This window comes from Camelus ferus, chromosome 16 (genome assembly GCF_009834535.1).
Source record: "Camelus ferus isolate YT-003-E chromosome 16, BCGSAC_Cfer_1.0, whole genome shotgun sequence".
NCBI classification, from domain to species: domain Eukaryota; kingdom Metazoa; phylum Chordata; class Mammalia; order Artiodactyla; family Camelidae; genus Camelus; species Camelus ferus.
The window spans coordinates 36,999,524-37,017,891 of NC_045711.1; the positions used below are offsets into that span (position 1 = coordinate 36,999,524).

Consider the following 18,368-nt stretch of genomic DNA (forward strand, 5'->3'; position numbering starts at 1 on the left):
TTGGCATACTCAATTTTTTTTAGTTGCCAAAGCAATTTATATAAAGATGATTGTAAATTATGTACCTTGAAAATTTTATCACTGTCCTTCCCACTTGAATAATCTGGTACTTTAAAGTTTTGGAGGGTTGGTAATTAATGTTATGACTGAAATCCTGAATTTAGCCTAAAATGTCAATCATATAATAGAAAACATGGTTGTTTAAAATTTGTCTTTTGCAATATTGAATATTTTAGATATAAAGGATTTATTAGCACCTGAGTCAAGTGGATAACCTTATTCAAAACCTAATGAGCCGATCCTTTTTTTCTATTTAAACATTAATTCAAGCATACACTTTAACTGTAACCTATCTAATAGAGTACCAAAAGAAAGAACTGCCTACTGTTAGAACAGACTGAAACCAGTACCCTTCAGGGGTCCATGGATATAACCTGACTGCTTCAAAGACCAAAATCAAGGTGAGAATGAACCAAAAAAACAAAATAACGGTTATTAAATTAAAACAGGCTCTCTCGCATGCTATCTGTAGCCACAGCCACATATAAAACTAAGACTCCAACAGTACTTCAAAATTTCAAAGCCAATTTACTGACTGTCCAAAAAAGAAGGTAATCTTTCTTATCTAATATCCAACCTCACAGAAAGAAAAACAGGCAGAGAATTTGTGGATTCCAGGAAGAGGTTCTATTAACAGAAGAAATCATTTGGCTAATCAAAATGTAAGTAAAGTTCAACACATTCCTAAGTGACTATCCACACAGAATTCACTTCCAGCTGGAAGGAACCAGAATGAATTAGAAGACAGTGATTTAAATAGTTTATTTTATTTTTAAGGTGGTTATTTAAAAATTTTTTTGCAATGCCATGGTTATAGGAGTGTATAGAGGTAACACATCTTTTCCTTAACCATGCTTTTTACCTTCTGCACGAAGGTAAAAATTTTTGTTACTCTCATAGTTAATGGTATAAAACAGAGGTCAGCAAACATTTTCTCTGAAGGGCCAGGTAGTATTTTAGGCTTTATATGTCCATAAGGCCTCTGTCATGTATTTTTTTCTTTTACAACCCTTTAAAAATGTAAAATCCATTAACATTTGCACCAGAAAAAAACAGACTGGGCCAAATTTGGTTGCCAGCAGTAGTTTGCCCACCCCTGGTATAAAATATCTACTTTCTGTCTTGTCAGAGAAACTGCTTTCTTCAGGCTTGACAGTCTGCTGCCTGAAGTAGAGAAAGGCCTATTTACAACTGAATGTGACATGTGACAAAAGTAGAAATGGAGAGTTCCTGCTCACTTTTGATTCTCCCAGTTTTTCCATTCACTCATTCAATAAATTTGTTGAGCAACTACTATGTACACTCTTAAATATCTTTGTGTTAGCAGAGATTTCCAGTGTTTCTTCCTTAAAAGAGTTCCTCTAAACCTGTAATTAGCAGGTAGGTCTTTATACTCATGTTTTAGGGCAGATCAAGACTAGAATCTCTAGTAGCACTCAAGAGGATTCATGATTATAAGAAATGAATCTAGCTAACAGTGATATTCTTGCATTCAATACTGACACATCCTTCTTAAAATCACAGCCTAGATAAGGAAAAATACTTAACTATCTCTATTTAAAAGATACTGTTTCCTACCATAGGCTGAAACAAACAAACAAAAAAACCTCAAATGTAGAATATCCACCAACTAACTTCTTCTCACTTTCCTAGTTTGTTGACATGTAACATAAAAATCTAGATCCAGACAGAGTTCTTCATTAGCTTCCTATTTCAGCCATAAAACAATACATTCGGAATACTACTTCCGAAGCAATTGACACTCCTACATTTCACCTCAGGGAGGGAGTGGTCATGATTCTGCTCCTTCACGATAAAAACTCAGCTTTCTGAACATTCCTGCTGTTTATCCAAGGTGAGGGAAGACTTTTTAAAGTGGCCAAAAGGAGTACAGGACTTCAGGATTAAAATATAAAGGTTGCCCCCATTCCAGATCTTTGGTACAGACACCAACTACAATAATCTGATTACCCACACCACAGAGACAGCACATTTTGTAATTAGAAGTGTTTGTAATTTTCCTTTTGACCATGTAAACAAAAGGGGAAATGCCTTGGGAAACCACTTTGCAATGTTCTCTCATTTCTCTTAAATACACATGTGCACAACCAGTTCTCCCATTGACCAAGTTCACGAGGAGAAAGAATAGAGTGGACCAAGGTTATCGCTTTCGCTCCCCTCTTTGTGTCCTTTTCTTCTCCTTTTCCTTGCGCTCCTGCTTGGCTAGTTTGTCCCTCTCCCTCTGCAGCTTGTCTTGTTCCTTCTTCCTTTGGGACTCATCCCGAAGCGAGTCTCGCTCCAGTTTTCGGGCATTGAGGACATCTTCCACATTGGTGTTTCGGAACAGAGCTACAGGTGAGTTAAGGGATGAGGGTTTAGGTTACACAGGCCTCAACTACTGCTCTTTCCTTATTCTTGCTGTCATCTCTCCACATGCTGAGTTTTGAATACTCTCTCCCTATCCCTAGTCTTAAAAAAAAAAAAGAAACCCTTATTTTTACCTTTGGTCTAATGAGAAATCTTAAAGCTACCATTACTAAAGTTTAAAACTAACCCTCAAAATAAAAATCTCATTTAGGCTTATCTAAATCTGAATGTTAAGTATTTTGTGAAAATAAAATTTCACTCTACAGTAAAGTACTTACAGGATTCAATGGCAGAATATTGTTGGGAGTATCTAGGCTACCTTTAGTGACTAGAGTATTAATGTAACTGGCAAAATTTTATGTACTTGGCACTATTAAAATGCTTGAAAAGAGTTAAATAAGTTGTTTAACCTTATTAAGCTTTATCTTTTTTTTCCTAGACCACTAAAGTTTAAGTGAAAATTTGCTTTTTTTCCCTAGACCACTAAAACTTAAGTGAAAACCATGTTCTAAAAAAATAGTAAGTTTAACCACTTTAAAGAATAAGTTAAACCAATAGGTATAAAAACCTTACCCCTCCTTTCTTACAACTTTAAAACATAACCTGTTACTACCAGAGAAGCTCCTCTTTACTCTTAAAACATAACTTTTTTCTGCTTTAGTGCTTTAAAATGAGTAAGTCTCCCTGAAATAACCCCCTCTTCTCTGATAATCCACCATACTCCTCACCTTTAAGAAGGTGGATTTTTAAAACCACCTTCCCTAGGAAGTTTCTCATAACTGATTCTGTTGGTAGGGACTTTCCTCAGCACATATGTTTCAATCTGTCCATGTTTTCAGCTGAAAGTATTCAGTGTTTGTGCTCTCTTTCCAATGAATTATCAAGTCTTTCAGGACAAAGATTAAAACTGCAATATTATTCTAATGCTGGCCTGACATGTGTTCTTGGAGGTAACAGGAGTCTCCTTGCAATGACAGCAAAATAAAAACTGACCCTCAAGAAGATTCTATGGAGAAACACATGGTGATGGACACAGAGAAGGATACATTTGTCAGAACCAACGTTCATCGTGGTGGCACCTGAATCATCCTTCTCATCTGCTTCAGTGAGTGATGTTAAGGAAAGTCGGATGGAAAACAAAGGTTAGCACCTCCTAACCTAACACCAGAAAATAGTGAATAAGCCAATGGGCAGGAAAATGGAAGGTGAATGAATGGAAGGACTCTGTCAGGGATGTGATGGTGAACCTGAGTCATCTTTAAAAGTCTCAACTTGGGGAAGACTGTTCAGAGCTTCTGTAAGATCCTTGTCTGTTAGAGGCTGAAAAGAAACTTAAGCTGCTCTGGGTGGACTGCCACATTACCTGGAAGCCATGGGATGGCAAGATGACCTCTAAAACAGTGGTTCTCAAAGTATGGTTCCCCAAACTCCTTGAAAACTTATAAGAAATGCACCTTCTTGGACCCCTCTCTGGATCTATTAAATCAAAAACTCTGGGACACAGGGCCCAGCAATCTGTTTTAACAAGTCCTCCAGGAGACCCACTGCTTAAATCATTCTTTTTTGGCCTAAGAAATGAGATTTTGTAATTGGAACCATAGCTCTGCCAAACCTGGCAAGAAAAACCATGAGGGAAACTAGAAGAGAAGTTGGCACAAAAGAGCCTAAGAATTCTTTCCTAACCTAGTGATTAGACAGCTGTCATTTCTGGTATGACATCTACTCCACTCAAGTAGGTTTAGTAAGCTAAGCACTTCCTAGACAAATTTCAAATTCACGGGGAACCAGACTTTCTCCTTCAAGCAACACTGTCTTTTCACCCAGTCCCCATTCAAATTCCAGGTTTATTCTGGTGTTGCTTTGAGAGTTCAGTCTCACTTTTAATTATGTTGTCACTGGAATATTTAAAAAAAAAAAAAGATTCAAATGAAACTGCTCCAAATTTGGGAATCCAAATCCCGGTTCTAGTCCTGGTTTTGCTATTAATTCTATAAATGTCTCTAATCACCCATTCATGTCTTAGTGCCTCAGTTGCCTTATCAACCGTGAAAAAATATAAAGATGGATTATACATGTAACACTATACTTCATAGAAAGGTATTATACAAAGAATCATAATTGTAAATCAACCATATTTCAATTAAAAACAAAAGAATCATAGCTGTATCTTATTTTCTGAAAACACAATAAAAATGGTCCATTAAGGCATGATTTGTTTCACACTGAAGTTTCCGGGAACATACTGATTGTGTCTTGAAAAATGTTAAGTCCAGTATCAACCATTCCAACATCATTCCTCACACCCATGAAGGGCCGTAGATCACTGCCATTTTAGAGGAGAAAATTAACCTATAGAGGGGAACTGGCAACTTCACAAAGCTCACTGTAAACCAACAAACGCTTATGGCTTCAGCCTGAGGGAACGGCACAGAGACTTCAGAAAGGATATTCCTCTTCGTCTGTCACGTCAGCATACTGGGCCAGGAGGGCAGCTTTCCTCTGCTTCTCCTCTTCTGACACCATCCTGGGCTTCACCACAATCTGCGCCTGCTTCTCAATGAGGGTGGCAATGGCCTGGACCTCATCTGGGAGGTGGTGGGAGGGAAGGGAGGGACAACAAGGTTGTATGTGAGAGGAAACACGCTCACCAAACCACTAGTCCACCCAGGCAGTGCTTGGAGTAAAGGCAATGGCATCTGCTGACTCCTTAGAGCCCTGGGGTTCAAAGGAGGTGCCTCGGGGGCCAAAGAGAAAGGCAAGGAAAGGCCATGCAGGCCAGGCTTTAGGTCTTGTATCCGTCTTCAATCAGAGCAGCCCTGCTTTTACTTGTGTTACATATTGAAGCTCTGCTGCTTTAAAAAAAAAAAAAAAAAAAAAAGTTGAAAAGCACTGCATTAGAACCATAGAAAAATCAGGCCTCCAAACGTGCAACTTTCTCCCCTCTCAACCCAAAAACCTAAGAAGCAATCTAGCGTCACCTTAGGCTGGTCTTCTCCATGGTGATAATTATGCCAGGTGAAATTCTTAGGTTATTTTAAAATAAAATCATCTATTAGCCACCATTCTCAAAGAAAAGAGGCAGTGGTGTCAAACAGTGATTCTCATGCCCAGCTGCACATTAGAATCATCTAGGGGAGCTTTAAAAAAAAAAAATAGCAATGCCTGGAGTCCCACCCCAGAGATGTTTCTATAATCAGCCCATGGCGTGGCCCAGGCACCAGCACTTTTAAACATACATCAAGCAATCCTAATGCACAGCCAAGACTGAGAACTACCATGCAGGTAGCTTAGAATAGATTTCATTCAAGTTTGGATTTATACTTTGAGTTTTCTGCAATTCATTTCTCGTCCTAATGGTGAGTATATTAGCCCATCTCTCTTTCATTTTAAAAGGTGAATGGTTCAGCTGAATAAAGCAAAAGCCCAATCATAATTTGTGTTATGAAGTGAGAATATGAAAATGGTTGGAAAATATAGTTATTTTTCCTATACCCGCAAAGCAAATCTACAAGGGAGAAGGGAAAGAGCAATGAAGAAGAAAAAAGCAAAAACCACAATGAAGATAATCATGGTCAGCAGAAGTGGAAAAATGTAAAAAGGGAAAAGAAAACCATGTTCAGTTAATAAGTTAAGGTAAACTGCTGGGTGTTTGTCAGTTTAAATTATCTTAGGGAAAATGAGGATCCAAAGGAGAAAACTAAAAACTCTCCCTAAGAGCCGTACAAAAGTTGTTGTAAAAGATCCAAGGATTGTTGGAAGTTAGACATAAAAACTCCAATTTTACCTTCTTTTTTCACTTTGGTGACAACACTCTGAGTTTCCGACCATCGTTCCACAATCTCCTTGCAGATGTTAAGGAGGGAATCTTCTTCCTGGTTGGAAAAGTAGACCAATTAATTTCTTGAGAGCCCGCAACCTGAACAAAGCCTATGAAGAGGGCAGAGCTCCCCCTGCTGGTCATGAGAAGAAATCACAGGGAAGGTTTGGGAACCAAAGAATAGAGATTGTTTCTCTTCTTAGGCTTGGAACTCAGAGGTTATCCTGTATATGAGTCCCAATCCATACTTGCTAGGTCAGGAGCACCCACTCCATCCTGCCAAGTTCCAGGGGAAAGAAAGGATTTCCACAAACTCAGGTCAGGCCTTCTCTTCCTTTTGGAGCAAAAACCTGTTGCTCGAGTCAACACTCTCTTCTATGAAATCTTCCCTGGCCAATATACTCAACTCAGTACATTCAACAAGGTTTATCAACTTTCTTGCTGGAACATATGCATGAGCTTGCTGATCCACAATAAACAGGAGTTAAGTAAGTAGACGGTCTGCTCTCCAACCACCCCTCTGTCCATTTTACGTAAGAATACATATTCTGCACGCCAACCAATTTTCCTCCTTAGCATGGCATGACAAAAAGGATGCTGGCTTTGGTGTCAGACGTCAGTTCAAATCCCAGATCTATGAGCAAGCTTCTTGACTTTTCTAAGCTTCACATCTTCCCAGGATTTTAGTGACGGTAAATGAGAATTTGGATAAAATGCCTTCCCTTCTTGGCAAAGAATAGGCATTCTAACAAAAATGGGTATTTCCCTCCATCTTCATTATGGCTGCCTTCACCATCTTCATGTTCTGCCCCTCACGATGAGCTGTCAGTACTTACATTTACTAATGTGCCAGGCACTATTCTAAATACTTTACATAAGAACTCTCAGTTCTTAAAACAATCCCATGAAGTAAATACTATTACTACTCTCAATTTAGAGATAAGGAAACCACGGCACAGAGGGTTAGTAACTTGCCCAAGGTGATGACAAGTAATAAGTGGATTAAATAGGATTTGAACCCAAGCAGTCCATGTTCTCAACCATTATACTATACCATCTCTCAGAGAAAAGTGAGGAGAGGCAGAACACAGACGTACTGGGGATATCCTTATTTTGTACCCAACAAAGGATTCCATCCTCTACGCTGTGTCTTTTTAGTACACATGCCAGACATACAGAACTTCTTTGGTGCAGAGTTCCTGCCGTGCTTGGATCCCCAGCAGGAAAAGTGAAGAGAGAGGAATATAATAAAGGGTAGGAAAAGGAATGGAGAGGCAAAAAAGAAAGGGCACTCTTGGAGGACAAGGTGGTTTATTCCCCCAGTCTCCTCACCCAAACCAAAATAATTCATTACTCCAATTATTGATTTATTCATCCAGATCGTTCCTGCCATGTTCAAAGCACTGAGATGAGTGCTAAGAGGTGAATAAGAAACAGTCCCTAGCCTCATGACACAATTTAGAAGGCTGGTATATAAACAGCTGCCATAAAATGTAATATCCTGTTCACTAAACTTATTGTGATAATCATTTCATGGTGTATGCAAGTCAAATCATTATGCTGTACACCTTAAACTTGTGTAGTGCTATATGTCAATTATACCTCAATAAAATTGGAAGAAAAAAATGTAATACCCTACTTAATGTAATGACCTTACTTAAATTTTTAAAATTTTTTTTGGGGGGGAGATAATTAGGTTTTACTTATTTATTTATTTATTTTAGAGGAGGTACTGGGGATTGATCCCAGGACCCTGTGCATGCTAAGCATGCACTCTACCACTTGAGCTATACCCTCCCCTCAACCTTACTTAAAAGTGCAACTCATCCCTACATTCCGCTCCTGATCCTCTTACAATGCTCCTTTTTTTTTACTAGCACTAATGGTTTTCTAACATACTATATAATTTACATATTATGTTTTTCTCTGCTGGAATATAACCCCCTTGAGGGTGGGGACTTTTGTCTGCTTTGTTCCCTGAGGTACCCTCAAACACTTAGGGCAGTGCTGGCAGATAGTAATCCATCAATAAAAATCTGATGAATGACTCAATCAGTGCAAGTGCAATTAGAAAGAATACAGAGAAGGGTGATAGGAAGCTTTTGTTTACTGTCATTTGCTCCCAACTATACATACTGTTTTTGAATCTTATCTCAAATTGTTGTTGACAAACGTAATTCCTAATATTGACTCCTAGCCCAATATGGTGATTGATTTGGCTATGCCTTTTGTTTTGCCTAGAATGGGATTTGGTACAACAGTCAGGACTTTTATAGGCAGCTCTACTGACAGACAGACAGCAACCAGCACTGTGAGTTATGTGTTTGATTTATACCATATTCTTTGGCCTTGCTGCCCTGTAAAGTTGCTCCTCAGTTGTTTCATGGACAGAACCCCTACTCACCATATAATTCCTGTCCAAATCTCCCCAAAGTCATTTTCTACATAGAAAGGGTTGGGGAAACTATAAGAAAATTAAGCATCGTGTGTGAATTGGACAGAGGGAGACAGCAAAGCTGCCTAAAAAAAAAATGAGTTTGTGTTCTGCAGTTTATGCAAACAGGAGATATAAAGAACCAAATCTGGTCTATATAACTCTTCTACCAAGAGACTGCCTTCATCAGCAGACATACAGTTTCAAGTAATAATATAATGAAAAGAACAGGTCAAGGAGCAGGTATCAATGAGCACCCAAGTTACTTCAACTTTTCTTGCATGGAATCTTTAGAAACTTCCTACCAGGAAATTTAAAAACTACCTTGAATTGCTTGCCTCCTACTCTTTCCCCTTACAACCTGCAATGTAAGATTTCAAGAAGAGTTTATTCCACTCTGCTGTATTTCCACTCAACTTACAAGCTGCATCACAAGCTGTGTTATGGCTTTCCCATTTATAGGTCAATCTCACCAGAACAGGCTCTGGAACTAAAAGGGCGCCCTTGCCAGGAGGACCTGGGACAGCTGCACTAGTGTTGTATTTCAGTCATGTGCCCAATCAATGAACGGCACTTTCACCAAGTAAGTGTAAGTGGAGATGAAGGCACCAGAAACGATCAGGTTGGAAAAGTGGACATCTTGGTGACTTACTACTTAAACACAGTATAAAGCACACATTTTTGAATTCTTGAATCTGCTTCTAAGAGGTTAAATACCAAGTTTCTCTCTCTTCTCTAACTCTGATCTGTCTTATTCCCCGACTCCCAATGATTACCGCATTTCTAAATACAATAAAGGATCAAGCACAATATTTGCTTCAGTTCTGCCTAAGCATGAAAAGACCTCTAACGCCTAACCTTACCGTTTTTGGACTCCTACCTCCAAAACAGGAAATTGATTAGGTACTTCCTGCGGGCTTTTGTCAGCCTCCTAGAGAGCACAGACATCCCAGAGCATTTAATTCCCACCTCTGAACACTGTTAACGGATGAGAATGAAATCGGTCGTTAGACGTTTAGAGTAAAACTCATTTAGACATTTCAATGCCTTCGTTAGAATACTCACCCAGCTCAGCTATGGCATTTGAGAGGGCCTTGTCCCTACGAATAAGGGAAAACCTCTCCTCTCTTATGCACCTGCAACCTTCCGGCTCCCAAAACCCTGGATGGGAAGCAATCCCCTTCCCACGAGGCCCAGACCTCAAAAGAGTATTCCTCTCCCAGGTGAGACCACTAATCCTCTGGGACACTGGGTAGGCGAAAGGGGATACGAAGTACTGACAGAGGCCGGCAAGAGGCTAAAGGAATGTGTCTGGGTTTCTCACCAGGAAAGCAGAGAGGATACCCTGCAACGCGTCCAGCTTCTCTTCTTCCTCCTCCTCCTGCAGGACACCCAGGATGTAGGTGCCGTAAACGGCTCGGTCCACTCCCAGCGCCTCCAACCGTCCGTCTAGCCACGATCCAAAGCCGCTGCCCACTCCATCGTTTTCGCCGGCGGCAGCCGCGGCCTCTTCGCTGGGCGCCGCCATCTTGGGGCCAGGGTCCTGCCGGCCCCCAGGGCGGCCTACCGCAGTGCCTGACGGGCTGCGCCGCGGGCCCACTGCGCAAGCTCGGAGAGAAAATCCACGCCCCCGCACGCCGGGCGTAGAGCCTAATCGACCTGTAGTGACCCGTCCGGGCGTTTTGTACTTTCTAAATAGAGCGCATTTTGGCTTATGTAAGGTCATGCGGTCTCTGAGGAATCCCGGCAGGTGAGGTTTTTGTTGTTTTTTCTTTAATTTTTTTTTTTTACTTAAGTATAGTTGATTTACAATGTTGTGTTAGTTTCAGGTATTCGGCAAAGTGATTCACATTCTTTCCATTATAGATTATTGCATGATACTGAACGTAGTGCCCTGTGCTATACAGTAGGTCCTTGTTTAATCTGCTTTATGTATAGTACTTTGTATATGTTAATCCCTGACTTCTAATTTATCCCTCCCCCTTTCCCCTTTGGTAACCGTAGTTTGTTTTCTATGTCTGTGAGTCTGTTTCTGGTTTATAAGTTCATTTGTGTATCTTTTTTCTTTCTTTTTTTTTTAGATTCCACATATAAGTGACATATGATATTTGCCTTTCTCTGACTTACTTTACTTAGTATAATCTCTAGGTCTGTCCATGTTGCTGCAAATGGCATTGTTTCATTCTTTTTTGTGGCTGAGTAATATTCCTTGTATACATGCTACATCATCTTTATTAATTCATCTGATAATGGACATTTAGGTTGCTTCCCTGTCTTGGCTTTTGTAAATAGTGCTGCTGTGAACATTGGGGTGCATGTATCTTTTCAAATTATAGTTTTATCTGGATATGTGCCCAGGAGTGGGATTACTGGATTGTAGGCTAAGTCTATTTTTTAGTTTTTTAAGGAATCTCCATTCTGTTCTCCATAGTGGCTGCACCAATTTACATTGGCAGGTGAGCATACTTAACCCACTCTTTTACAGTTGGGGTAGTTCAGAGGGGTTCAATAACTTGGGCAAAGTCATGCAGCTAATAACTAGACAGGACTGGAATTCAACTTTGATTCCAGCACTTTGGCCTGCCTCACCAAAGCCACCCTTTGGCTCACTAGTGGGAAGCTAAGCCATCCACTCCCACACAGCTTTCAAGAAGGACGCAGTTTGCTCTGTCTGGAATACCGACTGTCGTTATCAGCTGCTACAACCTGTGCCTTTCCACCTCCTCCCCTATCAACACTCAAGCTCCAGAAAACCTTCCCAGATTCCCTGCAATCTGTGTTACATAGTAGGTGCTCAATAAATGAACAGAAAGTCTCGAGTCATTCTTTTTTTCCCTCAAGTCACTCTTTCACTCACTCATTCCACACTTACACAGGAATATCTTTGAGGAGTCTTCTTTACCAATTTCCAGGCATTGTGCTAAGAGCTTTTAATGCATTATCTCCCAACAACCTTGTGAGGAGATGCTTTTATTGTCCACATATTAAAGATAAGGGAAATGAGATACAGAGAGCCTAACCAGGGGCAAGAGCTCCTGCAGACAGGCAGAACCTCAGCTGACTCTCAGAACACCTGGCTCTGGACTGCAATGAATTACTCAAGAACATGAGTTGGCTTTTCCTGAACTGCAGAGGAGGCTGTCAGGTTACTGGCCTGACTCCTCCATTCACCAAATATTTATTGGGTACCTACCGCATGCTGCTAGGCACTGAAATACAAAGATGAATCTCACAAAATCTCTGCCTTCAAAGGGTCTTCAGTGGGAACAGACATGCTTAAACTAAGAATGACAATTTAGTGAGGTAAGTGTTTCAATGGAGCTTTGTCTAGTAGAGGCTGCAGTAGGATGCCTGGAAGATTACGTAACAGTTCCCGATGGAGCAGAGTTGGAGCCTGTGGATATGGGAGATCAAGGAAGGCTTCCTCGTGGAGGTAATGCTTGTACTTTTTTGAAGAACAAATAAAGCATTCTTTCGGCAAAAAGTCTAGAAGAGAAAGGGAGCAGCCCCAGGTGCAGGGAACTGTCTGTGAAGGCTTGTTAGGGGCCCTCCAGAGAATCATGTATAGCTTGAGTAGCAGGGTTCAGGTAGAAGATATTCAGGGGATGCCAACAAAAAGAAAGGAAGGGTCTTGTATACTTGGTAGAGGGCCTCTCTTGAGAGAGTTCGCTACCCGTATTATCCCTGGGATAATGTAAATGAATGGACATGGAACACTGTAACGCTCAGTAGAAATACGAGACAGTGTGACTCTTAGCCCCATGGCTTCTCTGTGCTCACTGAGTTAGAATGTGGCAGCAATGGAGTCTGAGTCCAGAGTCAGCCCCCAAACACTTGCCCCTAGTTAAGTCCTCAGATGTACTTTCTAACCCAGTGGCTGTCCTGCAGGTGGGGCTTGTTGGTTAACACACTTGGGAGCCATCATGGCTTAGGGATCATAGTTTGAGGTCAGAGCCCCCTGAGCGGGAAAAGGAGCACAAAATTGTGTCTTTTTCTTTAAGTTTTTATTTTGAAATAATTACGGACTCACAAGGAATTGCAAAAATAGTATCCAGAGACCCGTTCGCCTTCACCCAGTTTCCCCCAATGGTAACATCTTACGTAGCAATAATAGCACAGTATCAAAATCAGGAAATTGATAATGGTACAATGCACAAAGGATCTTTGAAGATATCCTATAAGCTTCTCACAAAACTGAGTGAAGGCTCTACAGACCCTGCATGTTTAAAAAAATGATCATTGTCTATTTTATTACCAAAGGAACAGCTCACGGTTCAAAAAAACAAATTCATACCACTGGACAAATGACAGAAAGCTTACAGAAAAAAATCAGAATGGCTTTTTACACTTAAAAAAATGCTGTCACATTTATAATTTTTAAAATACGCAAGTTAAACTTGCAGTGAGATACCATGTTTTCTTCTCAGATCGAAAGTCAGATATTACTTGATCAGTGTTGATCTGTGATTGGGTAACAGGCCCTCGAAAATGTTGCTGCCAGAAGTAAACTGGTACAGTCTTTTAAGAGGGCAGTTTGAAAAGACCCAGCATTTTTACTTCTGGGAAATTATCTTCACGCATTCATGTGTGCAGAATGACATATTTATAAGGATATTCATTGCAGTGATGCCTATTGTAGTGAAAGGACAGAAATAGTCTACGTTCTATAGGAGACTGACTCAAAAACCACAAAAAGAAGTATTGTGCAGCAATAAAAGTGGAGGAAGCTCTTTATGTGCTGACATGTGACAAAATTCAAGAGACATTGTTAAAGAAAAATGAGTAGTTATAGAACAGTATGTAATATTTGCTACCATTTGTGTTTAAAAAGATCAGGAGGTATGGGGGAATACATACACATATGTGACCTTGCATGTGCATAAAATATCTCTGGGAAGATACACGGGAGTGTGAAGATGGTTGTCACTGACGAGGAGAACTCAAGGAGACTAGTTTTAAAACATCTTGTTTTAAAATTATGAGCTGTTATATTAATTTACCTTCCGTCTTTTTTCTTTCTTTAAGAAATAAACCCTCAGCAGGGAGGTACAGCTCCGTGGTAGAGTGCATGTCTAGCATGCACAAGGTCCTGGATTCAATCCCCAATACCCCCATTAATAAATAAATAAAACCTGATTACCTCCCCTCCAAAAAAACAACCTAAAAAAAAGCCTCCACTCTCATTTTCTTCCCTCCCTACCCAGAGGTAACCTCTATTCCTGATTTTGGTGTTTGTCTTCCTCTTGAATGTTTCTAAACATAGTACATATTACGACACATGGAATACATATTATAACATGTATGTATGCATCAATAAACAATATATCACATTGTTTTGCATGTTGGACCTTTCATTCTGCAATATGCTTTTTTCACTTAATCTTGAAAATATTTACCCATGTTGATACATGTAGCTCTTATCCATTGATTTCAACCACTGTGTAGTATTGCACTGCTTGACTGTACCCTAGCTGATCCATTCCTCTGCTGATGGACATTTAGATGATTTCCCAGTTCTTTAAATAGTGCTTCAAGTCACATTCTTATATATGTCTCCTTGCCCACTTGCGGGAAAGTTTCTCTACGCCAGTGAGCATTGAGCATATTTTTGCCATATACTCTTAGCATTAAAAATTTTTTTGCCATGCACACCTAATGTTTGCATAAGTATTTATTTATGAATTACATATGTGAACCACTATGCCTAACTGGTGTGGCCATCATAAGATATACAAAAAGATAACTGTAAAAGGGTATTAAAAAGAAGTAAATTATGTATTACAAATACTTATTTGTAGTACAAAAATCCTTAATGTGGCTAAAATCCTTGAATATGCTTCATTACTATCCCCTTATTATTTATTGTTTCAAAATTTTTTTAATTGTGATAAAATACACGTAATATAAAATTTACCATCGACTCCTAAGTGTACAGTTTGGTAGCGTTAAGGATTGATTACTGGCCAGCATTTCTCTTGAACTTCAGTGATTTTTCATTCATTGACCAGCTGACTCCCTCCCAGTGCTGACTGGATTCTCATTGAGCCTGAGAGTGTGTACCTGGAGTGTTCACTGGTGTGTGAGTCATTAGGATTATTTGTAATCTTAGCTTGCTTCTTTGAGAGGAATCTTGTTAAGCCTCTTATTCACTTTTGGGGGTTAGGAAAATTACAGATAGCATAATCAGTAAATCCATTTATCCGGGGACACGTAAAGTGTGCGGAACAAACACACCACGGAACCCTGAGAAGAAAACACAGACAACCCCTCCAAATCTGAAGCTCCTCTTACCCTTTACTCAGACAACTCACTTCTTTTACTGCCTAACCCATGATCTCTGACAGGAAGAGAGGCCAGGGGAGGGCACCAGTGTCAGTCTGCTTAGTAAAGATTACTTGTTTTTCTTTTAGATAAAAAAAATATATTTAAATTCTGATGCTTCCTCTCAGCACCTCTGTGATTCTCTTGTGTCTGAGGAGCGCACACCTCTCTTGGGAGGGCAGGATGTACCTAGAAACAGAATTGCTGGCTTGCAGGGCGTGCACCCTGCTGGAGTGATGTCAGCATGTTGCTCTCCACAGGCTTGTCCCGGTTTACGTTCCCGCCCTTGCCATCACATTTGCACTAAAACTTGCTTTTAGTATTCCTTAATTTTTGCCAGTCAGAAGGGTGTGAAAGAGCGTCTAATTGTTTAATTTGCCTTACTAGTTTAATTTGCATTTAATTATTAGTGAGTCTGAGTCCTTTTTATATATTTATCAGCCGTTAAAATTTCTTCATCTGTTTATATCTCTTGTGTTTTTTCCTGTTGGACTATTTGTCTTTTCCATGCGAATTTGTAGGCGTCTACTTTTTCTTTCCTTTTTCCTTTTTTTTCTATTAATTTCATTAGCTTTTTTCTTAACTAATTTCACGAATTTCTATCCTTTATTATTTCTGAACTTTTGGAGTCTTCGGGTGTTCTCTGTTCATTTTCTGATCTCTCAAGGAAAACTCTTAGCTGATTTATTTTCTATCTGTCTTATTTTCTAACATAGCATATACATTTAAAGTCATGCATTTCTCTCTAGTTACTTTAGCTGAATTTTACAACTTTTTAAAAGGAATCTCACAGTTTTGATATGTAGTTTTTCATTGCTGCAGTTCTAAATATATTGTAATTTCTATTGTTTTATTCTCCTGTCATGAATTTTCAGAAGTGTGATTTTAAAATTCCAGAGATATGCCTTTTGTTTTACTCCTTTAAACAAACACAAAAAAAGCTTATATTTTGTTATTGATTTGTAACTTCACTATTTTGTGGTCATAGGATGTGTTCTGTATGACGCTGATTTTTTTAGTATTACTTAATACTTCACTGGCACAGTATAAGTTAATTTTTGTAATGTTCCATGTATATTTAAAAATAATATTTTCTAGCCTTTGTATATTAAAGTTTGTTAGTTATATCATTTAATATTTTATGTTACTAATTTTGTTTTATTTTTGTTTCATCTATCTGTTTTTTGGAGAAAAGTATGTTAAAATGTCCTCATATATTTATAGATTTTACAGTCTTCCCTTGTTTTTCTGCCTTAAATATTGTGATGTTGTTAGAGTCAAATAAGTACTAGGTTATTTAGTTCCTGGTGATCTAGTTATCATCAAGGGATGACACCTGTATTCCTAATAATCCTTTTTTTCTTAAAATCTATTCTGTCAGATTTTAATATTGCTCTATCAGTTTTCCATTTTGCCCTACATTGAGAGGCAGCAGAGAGCAATGTTAAAAGTATGGACCCTGAAGTCAGGCTGCTGGGGTTCAAATCCCAGCACTAACACTTTCTAGCTGTGTAACCTCAAACAAGTTATAACCTCAGTGTTCCCACATATAAAATGGGCATAGTTACTACCTATCTTAAAAAATTGTTATGAAGATTAAATGAATTACTGTTTTTAAAGCACTTTGAACATCGTAGTAGGCACTCCATATGTACTTGTAAAATTAAATAAATGAATATATCTGCATCCCTTTTCTGTGTCATTACTTTGTAAGTAATTGCCTGATAAATACCATATAGCTGATAGATACTGACATGTTGCCGTAGATAGCTTTATTACATAAGCCATATCACATATGTGTGAATATATCTGTAGAATAACTCCTAGAAATGGGATTGCTGGGTGGAAAAATATGTGCATTTGTAATTTTCCTAGATAGTGCCAAATTGCCTTACATAGGATTTGTATGTAAGGCAGTTTGGCGCTATCTAACAAAATTGATCTTTGCCAGTCTGCTAAGTGAAAAATGGTATTACGGTGTAAGTGTAATTTACATTTCTCTTATTTTAAATGAGGTTGAGCATATTTGAATGCTCTTTGTGTTTCCTTTTCTGTGAATGTTCCCTTGCCCATTTTCAGTTGGGTTGTTGATTTTTTTCTTTATCTAGTTGAACAAGTTTTTTAGATATTGGGAAATCAGTCCTTGTTCTATGATATGAGCTGAATTTTTTTTAAGCCCTGCCCGTCAGGAATCAAGAAAAGCAACGATAAAGAACAATTTATATTATTATCTCAAAATATTTTCTGCTAAGTAGTAAAAGCTACTGTTCACAGATCTTGTGTAAACACATCTTTAATCTTCAAAACCTCACTCCCTGGTAGACAATATTATCTTCCTTTTACAAATGAAAAAAACTGAAGATTAGAGAGATTCATTTTTTTCACTCAATAATATTCATTAAGCACCTGGTGCTAAGTATCTTTACTTTGGAGATATAGCAGAGAGTAAAACAAGAAAAGGTCCTTGCTCTGTGGACTTACATTCTAGGGAGGGACAATAGATCTCAAACAAGTAAACGAATAAGCTACTTTCTGATCATGGTAAGTGCTATGAAGAAAATAAAACAAAATGGTGTACCTGGCAAGGAATGGGGCAGCTACTGTTTAGGTTGGGTGATCTCAGAAGTCCTATCTGAAAAAATGAGATTTGATCTGATGCCTAAAAAGAAAGAGAATATCTGGGAAATGGAACTGTTAGTGCAAAGGCCCTGAGGCAGAAATGAGTTTGGCTTGTTCAAGACTCAGAGAAGTTTGGTTTGAGGCACAAACTGGGAAAATCACTGGGAGTTTTTGAAGGGAAGGGTAATTTGACCTGGTTTTATTTGTCTGTCAAGATAAGGTAAGTTAGCAATTCTGAAAGTTCTGGTTTTAGGCCCTTTTACATTTTTGAAAATGGAAGATTCACACACACACACACACACACACACACACATACACACACAAAACACCCACTTTTTTGTTTGTGTGTGTATATTTGTTATCTGTTGCTGTGTAACAAATCACCCCCAAATGTAATGACTTAAAACCACAGTAGTCATTTATTTGGATTTCTGTGGGCCTGCAATTTGGGAACAGCTTGGCTGGGATTTTCTGACTTGGGATCTCTTGTGAGGTTAGAGTCATCTGAAAGTTTGACTAAAGCTGAAGGGTCTGCTTGTAAGATGGCTCTATCACAGGAGTGGGAAGCTGGGGCCAGCTGTTAGCAGGAAGCCTCAGTTTGTCCCCCTGTGAGCCTCCCAGCAGGCGTAGTTGAGTGTCCTCCTGTCATGACTGCTGGCTTCCCCCACAGCAAGCAATCCAAGAAACAGCAATACAGATATTGATATATCTTTTATGACCTAGCCTCAGGAGTCACACATTGTCATTTTC

General features: G+C 39.1%; 2 protein-coding genes across 6 annotated transcripts in view; one reads left to right on the top strand and one right to left on the bottom strand.

Annotated features, from left to right (window-relative positions):
* Window positions 1–670: 670 nt before the first annotated feature.
* On the bottom strand, window positions 671–10,280 carry CCDC43 (coiled-coil domain containing 43). 3 transcript variants are annotated; one of them, XM_032457371.1, is made up of 5 exons: window positions 10,003–10,280; window positions 6,212–6,299; window positions 4,877–5,012; window positions 3,421–3,532; window positions 671–2,409 (listed from the first exon to the last, which is right to left on the bottom strand). In XM_032457371.1, exons 1-5 carry the CDS (start codon window positions 10,204–10,206, stop codon window positions 2,284–2,286), a joined length of 666 nt encoding a protein of 221 aa, XP_032313262.1. In that variant the 5' UTR covers window positions 10,207–10,280; the 3' UTR covers window positions 671–2,283. The 3 variants fall into 3 exon arrangements, with proteins under 3 accessions (XP_032313262.1, XP_006173157.1, XP_014410180.1); XM_006173095.3 differs by having other exon boundaries at window positions 3,474–3,532; window positions 10,003–10,273; XM_014554694.2 differs by lacking the exon at window positions 3,421–3,532 and having other exon boundaries at window positions 10,003–10,279.
* A 22-nt stretch (window positions 10,281–10,302) lies between these two features.
* Window positions 10,303–18,368, top strand: part of DBF4B (DBF4 zinc finger B) — a 31,501-nt gene continuing 23,435 nt past the window's right edge. For all 3 annotated transcript variants that reach the window (XM_032457370.1, XM_032457368.1, XM_014554701.2), the window contains exon 1: window positions 10,303–10,428. The gene's annotated coding sequence lies outside the window, so the exon portion shown is untranslated. The remainder of the gene's footprint in view (window positions 10,429–18,368) is intronic.

Bases quoted from the DNA above. Each gene is read 5' to 3' on its own strand.
- CCDC43 (XM_006173095.3), bottom strand. From the start codon at position 10,206: ATGGCGGCGCCCAGCGAAGAGGCCGCGGCTGCCGCCGGCGAAAACGAT. The intron at 5,013-6,211 runs GTAAAATTGGAG...ACCACCTCCCAG, and splicing joins CACCAAAGTGAAAAAAGAAG to ATGAGGTCCAGGCCATTGCC. The intron at 3,533-4,876 runs ATATCCTTTCTG...AACATCACTCAC, and splicing joins GACGTGACAGACGAAGAGGA to TGAAGCAGATGAGAAGGATG.